Genomic DNA, 9,481 nt, shown 5'->3' on the forward strand with positions numbered 1-9,481 from the left:
CTCCTGACCCTCACTGACCTAAGTGCCCTGGGGCCTGTCCACAGCTGGCCACACCTCTTGTGTGCCCCAGTACGTAGATTGCCACCCGCCCCCCCCCCCCCCCGTTTGCATTTCAGGGATGCCAGAGGCTGTGACGCCTCTTAGAGCTGACACCTCCTCACCTGACTCCCCTCTGGGAGGGCTTGGATTGCCTCCTCCCAAACAAGCCAGGTCTGGGCCCTAAAAACCATCCATGGGGGCCAGGATTTTCCCTGTTGAGTGAGGATTCCCCCGGCCTGGCAAACTTGATCCAGACCCTTTGTGCCTGTGAGGTAGGAAAGGATTAGGAGGGTGGGGAGTTTGAACTCTGAACCCAGGGCAGGCAGGGGCCAGGGTGCTAGGACCCTTGGACTCTGCCTAGGGCCGCTCTAAGGGCTGAAGTTTTCCCTGGGCCTTCGGGTAGGTGGGCGGGGCCTCCTCTCAGACCAGGCTCCAGTTTCCATGGAAACTCACAGGCTTTCCACCCGGCGCTGCCTGGGCAGGCTCCCAGCCAGGGCCTTGTCTGCCGCCAGCCTCTCTCGGACTACAGGCCACTCCAGCCTTGTCCTCAACTGGCCCCTCCCTGTGTCTGTTCCTATTCCTGAGCCTTTGGCTTCTGATGCCTTCTTCAGGAACCGGGGCCTCCTACTCCATCACTAAACTTTACTTAGCAAACCAGCCTTCCAAGCCCCTGCCCCTCCCTGTCAGGCCTAAGTCTCCTCACCAGCACTAGGGCCTTGCCCGGGCCTCCCTGGCCACTCCACCCACTTTCTCCCCCTGCCCCACCCTGCCCATGGAGACCCCAGGACTGGTTGTGCGTGGGGAGGCTGCGCCCTTTTCCACAGCACTCCGAAGCCTCATCAACAACCCCCGATACAGGTGAGGATGTCTGTGGGTTTTCTTTAGCTGGCTCTGCTGGGCCTTAGGACTCTGAGGAGGCCCTTGGTGAAGAAGAGGCTGGGAATTAGAATGTGGTCCTCCTCCCTGGTGAACTCGGTCTGTGGGGAAGTCATGTGTAGAGGATGCCCCTGGCTCCTCAGTGTCCATGATACCCTGAGAGGCAGAGATGAGGGGCGGTAGAGGCTAGAGCTGCTGGGCAAGCTTAGGCAAAGCCCTTCCTTCTCTGGATCTTGAGCTCCCTGCAGATGAGGAAAGAGCCCTAAGCCCCCAGGATCCTAAGGGATGGGATGTAACTTGATCTCCCTCCCCAATGCTCCATTTGGTGTTGGGACCTCCCTCCTTGAAGAGGTAAAGGACACATGAACTGTTCTGGGAACTGGGAATTCACATGAGGAACTAAGCTCAAAAGATTGAGCCAGAGTTCCAGACAAGAATTAGCTCAACGGTGCTGACCACTCACTGCTTGCTCAGGATGCTAGTGGTGTCTGAAACTAGGGATAGAGTTTATAGGGGCCAGGACTGGTCAGGAGAACAAGAATGCAGCTTTCTGTTCCCACTGTCTCAGATCTGGGCTCATCCCCAAGAGTTGGTGACTCCCATAACCCTACTTTTTGGGGATCACAGTCTGGCCTGTAAAATGGGAACCCCAGGACTTGGACCTGGGGCTGGGAGGCTCCAGGAAGCCAAAGTTTCATCTCCTACCTCTTATTCCAAACCTTGTTCAGAGGCCCAGGGGCTGGGGCCGGAAGTGATGATGAGGATGGAAAATGTGGTCTGGCCTCATGATGGTGCATCACTGTTGTGTCTGTTTGCAGTCAATGCTCACCCTGCACCCCACACCCCCACACCATCCTGCCTAGAGGAGGGCTGAAAAAAGCTGAGTTTGCAGCTATTGGAGGAGGAGCCAAGAGGAGATTTTCTGCCCCCAAGACTCAGGCTAGGGAGGAGAGGGATGGGTAGGATCAATCTTGCTTGCAGCAGCCTTGGTGACCCCTAAGTGATCAAACATAGTCACCTCCTCTGAGACCTGAGCTTTAGGATTACCGTCCCATTTCATGGGTGAGAAACCTGAGATCCAAAGATAAGAAGTCACTTGCCTGTGGTACCACAGGGTGGAGCTGGTACTAGAACTCAGGCCTGTGTGTCTCAGGCCTTCTATGGGAAGGACTAAGCCCTATGTCTTACATTACAGATAAAAAAACTAAGGCTCAGAGTAGGCAAAGGCAAAGCTCAAGTTGAACTCTAGACTCTGGCCTCCTTTCCCCTGGCTCTCTGCCCCTCTCTCCCACAGTGATGTTCGCTTTGTAGTCGGTCAAGAACGGCAAGAGGTATTTGCCCATCGGTGCTTGTTGGCCTGCAGATGCAACTTTTTCCAGCGACTTCTGGGAGCAGAGCCGGGCCCTGGTGTGCCTAGTCCTGTCGTGCTAAGCACCATTCCAGCTGAGGCCTTCCTGGCGGTGCTGGAGTTCCTCTATACCAACAGTGTCAAGCTGCACCGCCACTCTGTGAGCCTACTGAGCAGGGGCCTGGGTGGGAAAGGCTAGGGGTGCAAGAGGCAGGAGTTTGCCCATCACACTGTGGGCTGAGGGCAGGGGAAACTCCCTTCTGCTCCCCAACTACCCACTTGGCAGGTGCTGGAGGTGCTGACAGCGGCTGTGGAGTACGGGCTGGAGGAACTGCGAGAGGTGGGTTTTTGTGCCAGGCTCATCTCGTTTCCCTTGCTTCTCATGGGTTCAGTTCACACCCTGCTTCACACTCACTCTGGCCTGCTTCACTCTCACGTGTGTCCACACAGAGAGAAGTATGGGTATCTCTCCATGTAAGTAGGATGTGTGTGTGGCTGTGTACAAAAGGATCCATGCATGCCCTGTGTGTGCTGTGGGGGCCTAGGAGGTGTTTATGGCTGGTGCTGTTTATACAAGGATAAGACCCTTGATCCCTGTTCTCCAGAGAGGAGATAGACACATGAAAACATTTAACTAGGTGGCGTAAGAAGTGTGAGAGATGAGGGTAATCGGGGCTGAGACTGTACGGAGGGCCTCTCTAGTCCTGCCACCAGGGAGAGGAGACTTCCTGGAGGAGGAAACATGTTGCTTTGCCTCCCATGGATTTATCACCCCTTTTCCCCTGGGTGATGGAGCCGCCAAAGATTACTCAAAGCCCATCTCTTCTGAGCAGTGAGAAGCCCCAAAAAGGGTTAATCTCCCAGAACCCTCAAGAGAGAGGCATTCCTTCCATTTGGGAAATTAACCTCGAATTGGGGATCTCTTCCTGCATTTATTCTCCAGACCAAGAAGTTACAGGAAGAGAGCATAAGTGGGGTTTTTGCTAAGTATAGTTTAACAAGTTTAACAAAAGAAGCTGGTAACATTCAGTAAGACAAGCAAGGAGACATTCCATAATGCAATTTGCAGGAAGTCAAGTTGATCCAGCAACAAAAGCTTGATCTTAGCAAATATTCTCTTCTTACAGCAATTTCCCAGTATCTTCACATATCAATCAGTAACCTGTCTGTCTTTGAACCAGCAATCTTGCTGTGTTACATTTCTTTATCTTACAACAGAGACGATAGCTTGGGGAAAATTTCCTGTCCTTTGCAAGTTTAACATTTGAAACTGCAAGGCTTTGGAAAACCAGGCCCTGTGAAATACATCTGCTTTATGTATACTCCACAGAAACACTTCTGTTGGACCTGATGAAACAAATAGGATTTTAATGAGAGGGGGACTGGGAAAGATGGCATTCTAGTCACAGAGGCACCAAAAGAGCTAGTGAGACACTTGGTGTGGATGGACTAAGAGTCTGCAAAGAGGGAAAGGCAAAATGAGACTGGAGGGGGTGCCAGGGCCAGTTCACGCAGGGCCTTCAAGAATTGGACCTTTTTTTTTTTTTTTTTTTTTTTTTTTTTAACCAGATGGCAGTGTAGATTCACTGAAGGTTTTAGGTAAGGGAGTGAAGATTTGGAAGCTTAGGGAGAAGCGACTGGGAGGAAAGACTTGCTGGTCCAGTCAGGAGGCTAGTGTAGCACTCAAGTCAAGAGATGATGTGGGGACTGACCAGTTAGCTCAGTTGGTTAAAGTGCAGCTTTATAACACCAAGGTCATACCGAACAGCCACCAAAAAAAAAAAAAAAAATTATAAAGAGATGACATGGTCAGGATATGGGTGGCAGGGGAAGCCCAAGAGACAGGTGGATGGCTCTGAGAGAGGAGGTGAAACTGGCGTGACCCAGTGCTTTTCTGGTGTGAGGATGAGAGGGAGAGGTCACAGATAAAATTCAAGTTTCTGGTAAAAACAAGTGTCCTTGAGTCAGGAAGGAACAAGTGGACGAAGATTGAGAGAGTTGTTTTTTGCATGGCTCTTATCTGGTCTTATTAGTGGCAAATGTGGTAGAAGGTGGGCTGCTGGGCTTAGCTTTGCTAGTCTCCAGTCCCTCTAGGCTTGCCAAGTCTCAGGCCCTGGCAATTCCCTGCCTCCCCTGGCCTGGGAGGTCAGGATGGGCCTGAGGGACTGCTAGGAGTCTGGGTGACTTACTGCTCCAAGCCTGCTCACTGCTTCTAGGGTATGACTGGGGTCTTGGAGCAGGGACATCTCCACATAACATACATTCATTTCTGTTCCTAGCTGTGCCTGGAGTTTGTGGTGAAGGTGCTGGATGTGGAGTTGGTTTGTGAGGCCCTGCAGGTGGGTGTTTGCTGAACAGCCTGGGAGGAGTCTGGCTTTCAGTGTGGGACTGGGCTCCCAGGTGACAGTAGCCTAGACCTCCTGTCTGGCTTGGAACAACTGGGGTACATGGGGTGGAGGTCAGAAGAGGTATTCCAAGGATGTTTATAGGATGAATTCTGTGCCAAGATCTGTGGGATCCTGAGTACATCAGCAGGGTGAGGTGCAGGAGTTGAAGGGGCTGAGGTCTTTGCTTCTCTTCTTTCTATCAGGGTTGGGGACTGGTTCTCAGATGGACTTGGGGCAGGGGGGAAGAGTGGGATGTGGAGTTTAGAAGCCAAGCCTAGGCCCCCAGCTGGGGTTTGAAGGACACAGCATGGTCTCCTGTAGTGAAGAGCAGGTTGCTGAGTGAGTCCATCAGCATGTAAGTCCACCAGCATGTGCATGAGAACGAGGCCCTGCACTGGGCCCAGTTTCCTGGCAGACCATGGGCCCTGTCAGCCTTCCCTACTAGTGCTAGGGTCAGCCGTGCAATGGTAGTCCCCAGTGTGGAGGGCTGGCTACATTGCCTCTCCAGTCTCCAACCTGACCTCCCTCATTCTGCCCCTAGGTGGCCGTAACCTTTGGCCTGGGGCCGCTGCAGGAGCGTTGCATAGCCTTCATAGAGGCCCACAGCCAGGTACAGCTCCCCATCGTCATACTCTTAACCCACACTCCGTTCTGCTCCTCACTGACCCACACACCGGCCCGCAGGAGGCGCTCCGCACCCGCGGCTTCCTGGAGCTGTCGGCGGTCGCGCTGTTGCCCCTGCTGCGCAGCGACAAGCTCTGCGTGGACGAGGCTGAGCTTGTCCGGGCGGCCAGGAGCTGGGCGCGCGTGGGCGCGGTGAGTTGGGGCTGGGGGAGCGCGAGGGCGCTGAAGGCTGCGCGGGCCGCAGGAGTCCAGCAAGCGGGCAGCGGGGCAGGTGCCCCCGTCCCGCCCGGGCTCAGAGCTGGCGTTCGCAGGCGGTGCTGGAGAAACCTGTGGCCGAGGTGGCAGCCCCGGTGGTTCGAGAGCTGAGACTGGCCTTGCTGGCCCCGGCGGAGCTGAGCGCTCTGGAAGAGCAGAACAGGCGGGAGCCGCTTATCCCGGTGCGGACGCGGAACTAGGCTCACATCCATTCAGCAGCGTGGGGACAAAGCGCGGGGGGCGCGGCCCGGCCTAGGCTCTGCGGGGCGAGGGCATTGCGGTACTCCGCGGTGACCGGCCTTCCCCTGCAGGCGGAGCAGATCGTGGAGGCGTGGAAGTGCCACGCCCTGCAGAGAGGGGATGCGGCCCGGGGCGCCCCGTGCCGCCGCCGGAGGGGCACCCTGCCCCGGGAACATCACCGCTTTCTGGACCTGCCCTTCAAGTGACCCAACTCCAGGACTTGCGAGGACTCCTGGGCCTGCCTGAAACTACAGCTCCCGAAGTGCTCGGCGCCCGGAACCGGCTTCCGCTCCCAGCATGCGCGTCGGGGCGCGGCGCCAGGAAAACGCTTTCTGCCATGCGGGTGGGGCGCGCGGGGTGGGGCGGGGCGCGGGACGGGGAGGACGGGACTTACACCGGGCAGCCCGGCGAGGGCGGCGCCCGAAAAACAGGGTTTCCTTCTCTCCACGCCCTCACTGTACACCCTGTAGCCGGGCACCTTCGTCCACCGGTCTCTTCTGATGACTCATACCTTTTCAGCTTAGCTCTCTCTTTACTTCCACACCTGCCTCCTGGAGCTCCCTCCCTGAATGCCCCACGGACACCTCAGGCTCAGTGCAAAATCGAGCTTCCCGTCTTTCCCCAGCTCTGCCCCCTATCCTGTTTCTCATTTCGGTGGGTGCCTACGCCAGAAACCTGGATGTCATTCCTGGCTTATCCCTCTTCCTCACACCTGCCTCAGGCTGCTTCTATCTTCTTTTTTTTTTTTTTAAAAAGATGACCGGTAAGGGGATCTCAACCCTTGGCTTGGTGTTGTCAGCACCACACCCAGCCAGTGAGCGAACCGGCCATCCCTATATGGGATCCGAACCCGTGGCCCCGGTGCTACCAGCACCGCACTCTCCCGAGCGAGCCACAGGCTGGCCCATGCTTCTATCCTCTAAGATACCTTTCCAGTTGGTTCAGTTCTCCAGCCCTTGCTTCAGCCTATCCTGCCTGTCACATTTTATTAATCTTCATGCCTTCACTCCAGCGGCCCCTCAGGCCATTTCTCACCTAGCCAGACCTATCTTAAGACTGCCAGTCCTACTTCCCTTAAGTCCCTTAACATCCCCATTGCGCTCCAGGACAAAATACAATTTATTTCACTTTTAGGGCACTCAAAACTGCTAGTGGTTTCACAGCGCAGTAAGGCAAGAGAAAATAATAAAGGGCATTCAAATCGGAAAGGAGGAAGTCAAACTATTCCTATTTGCAGGTGACATGATCATATACATAGAAAACCCTAAAGACTACAGTATAGTGGCAGGATACAAAATCAACACACGAAAATCGACAGGCCTTCCTACACACCAATAATGAAATAGCTGAATAAGAAATTGAGAAAGTAATCCCATTCACAATAGCTACAGAAAGAAAAGAAAGAATAGAAAAGAAAAAAAAAAAAAAAACCTAGGGGTAAATTTAACGAAGGAGGTGAAAGACCTCTGCAATGGAAACTAAAACATTGGTGAAAAATATTGAGGACACAAATAAATGGACAGCTATCCCATGTTCATGGGTTGGGAGAATTAACATAATCAAAATGTCCACATTACCCAAAGCAATCTATACATTCAATGAAATCCCTTTCAAAATACCAATGACATTCTTCACAGAAATAGAAAATAATCTTAAAATCTGTACAGAACCACAAAAGACCTCATATAGCTAAAGCAATCTTGAACAAAAAGAACAAAGTTGGAGGCATCATGCTTCCAGACTTCAAAATATACTATAACACTATGGTAAACAAAACAGCATGGTATTGGCATAAAAACAGACCAATTATCCAATGGAATAGAATAGAGTCCCAATATAAACCCACACATTTACAGCCAACTGCCAAAACTATACACTGGGGAAAGGACAGCCTCTTCAATAAATGGTGCTTGGGAAAACTGGATATCCATATGCAGAAAATTGAAACTAGATCCCTATCTCTCACCCTATACAAAAATCAACTCCAAATGGATCACAGACCTAAATTTAAGACATGAAGCTATAAAACTACTAGAAGAAAACAGGAAACACTACACAAAAAGGGAGTGGGCAGCACTTTTTTGAGTGAGACAGCAAAGACGCAGGCAACTAAAGCAAAAATACACAAATGGGACTACATCAAACTAAAAAGCTTCTGCACAACAAGGGACACTATAAGCAGTAAAAATACAACTTACAGAATGAGAGAAAGTGTTTGCAAGCAACACAGACAAGGGGCTAATATCCAGGATACATAAGGAACTCAACTCAACAGCAAAAAACCAAATAATCCAATTAAAAAATGGGCAAAGGACCTGAACAGACATTTTTTTTTTTTTTTTTTTTTTAAAAGATGACCGGTAAGGGGATCTTAACCTTTGACTTGGTGTGGTCAGCACCACGCTCACCCAGTGAGCGAACCAGCCATCCGTATATGGGATCCGAACCCGGGGCCTTGGTGTTATTAGCACCACACTCTCCCGAGTGAGCCACGGGCCGGCCCCAGACATTTCTGAAAACAAGACATACAACAACTGGCCAACAAAAACATGAAAAATGCTCAACATTACTAATTATCAGGGAAATGCAAATCAAAACCACAATGAGATATCTCCAGTTAGAATGGCTATTATCAACAAGACAAACAAATGCTGGTGAGGGTGCAGAGAAAAGGGAGCCCTCCTACACTGTTGGTTGGAATGTAAATTGGTACAGCCATTGTGGAAAACAGCATGGAGTTTCCACAGAGAACAAAATAGATCTACTTTATGACCCAGCTATCCCACTACTGGGTATATACCCAAAGGAAATAAAATCAGTATATCAAAAAGACACCTGTACTCCATGTTCATCGCAGCATTACTCACAACAGCCAAGAGATGGAATCAACATAAATGCCCATCAACAAATGAATGGCTTAAAAAAAACTGGGATAGATACAGAATGGAATACTACTCAGCTATAAAAAAATATGGTATCATTTGCAACAGCATGGATGGAAGTGGAAACCATCATGTTAAGTGAAGTTAGGCACAGAAAGATAAATGCTGCTTGGTATCACTCATATGTCAAATCTGAAAGAAAAAAAAAGTTCTCATAGAAGTAGAGAGTAGGATAATGGTTATGGGGGGGGGAGTGAAGAGGAGAAGTAGTGGACAAATAAGTACAAAACTATGCTATGTACCTTAAGTGAATCATTGTACAGTATATGCATGTATTGAAGTAACACACTGTATTCCACAAATATGTACAAGAAAGTGTTAAAATATTTGGACTTTATTTATTTATTTTAATTTATTTATTGAATCAAAATTGATTATACATATTTTGGGGGTTGAACATTGAGATATGTTGATCAAATCAATACTACTAGCATATATATTGTTACAAATCATAATTATTCTTTATGCCCCTTGTCTAATCTCTCCCTATCTCCCTTCCCCTCTCCCCTCGAGTTACCCTAGATTTCTTCTCTCCTTCAGAAAGAATTTCAGTTACTCTGTTGATTTGTTGCCTAGATGATCTGTCCAATGCTGAGAGGTGTGGTCAGGTCCACCAATATTATCATAGAGCAGATGCCTCTGTCACTCTGAAATGGGCTTTGTGGAGAGAGACATCCTCTTCTTTTCTTTACATCTGCTGGTGACTCTCCTTGTGTCAATGTACTCCAGTGGTTGGTGGACCATCTGTGTGGTGGCTGTGGCGTCTAGCT

The 9,481-nt window shown here is 50.5% G+C and overlaps 1 protein-coding gene across 2 annotated transcripts; it reads left to right on the plus strand.

Moving 5' to 3' along the window:
• The first annotated feature begins 811 nt into the window (after positions 1–811).
• Positions 812–5,975, plus strand: BTBD19 (BTB domain containing 19). Of its 2 annotated transcripts, XM_063105333.1 has the most exons (8): positions 812–897; positions 2,210–2,423; positions 2,550–2,603; positions 4,543–4,602; positions 5,192–5,260; positions 5,335–5,466; positions 5,586–5,711; positions 5,841–5,975. In XM_063105333.1, the coding sequence occupies exons 1-8, from the start codon at positions 812–814 to the stop codon at positions 5,973–5,975; spliced, it is 876 nt and encodes a 291-aa protein (XP_062961403.1). The 2 variants fall into 2 exon arrangements, with proteins under 2 accessions (XP_062961403.1, XP_062961404.1); XM_063105334.1 differs by lacking the exons at positions 2,550–2,603; positions 4,543–4,602.
• The last annotated feature ends 3,506 nt before the right edge of the window (positions 5,976–9,481 follow it).

Source organism: Cynocephalus volans, chromosome 8, assembly GCF_027409185.1.
Source record: "Cynocephalus volans isolate mCynVol1 chromosome 8, mCynVol1.pri, whole genome shotgun sequence".
In the NCBI taxonomy this organism is placed as follows: domain Eukaryota; kingdom Metazoa; phylum Chordata; class Mammalia; order Dermoptera; family Cynocephalidae; genus Cynocephalus; species Cynocephalus volans.

Excerpts from the sequence above, each read along its gene's own strand:
- BTBD19 (XM_063105333.1), top strand. The coding sequence starts at position 812 with ATGGAGACCCCAGGACTGGTTGTGCGTGGGGAGGCTGCGCCCTTTTCC. Across the intron at positions 4,603-5,191 it reads TGGTTTGTGAGGCCCTGCAG|GTGGCCGTAACCTTTGGCCT; the intron begins GTGGGTGTTTGC and ends TTCTGCCCCTAG. Across the intron at positions 5,712-5,840 it reads GGCGGGAGCCGCTTATCCCG|GCGGAGCAGATCGTGGAGGC; the intron begins GTGCGGACGCGG and ends CTTCCCCTGCAG.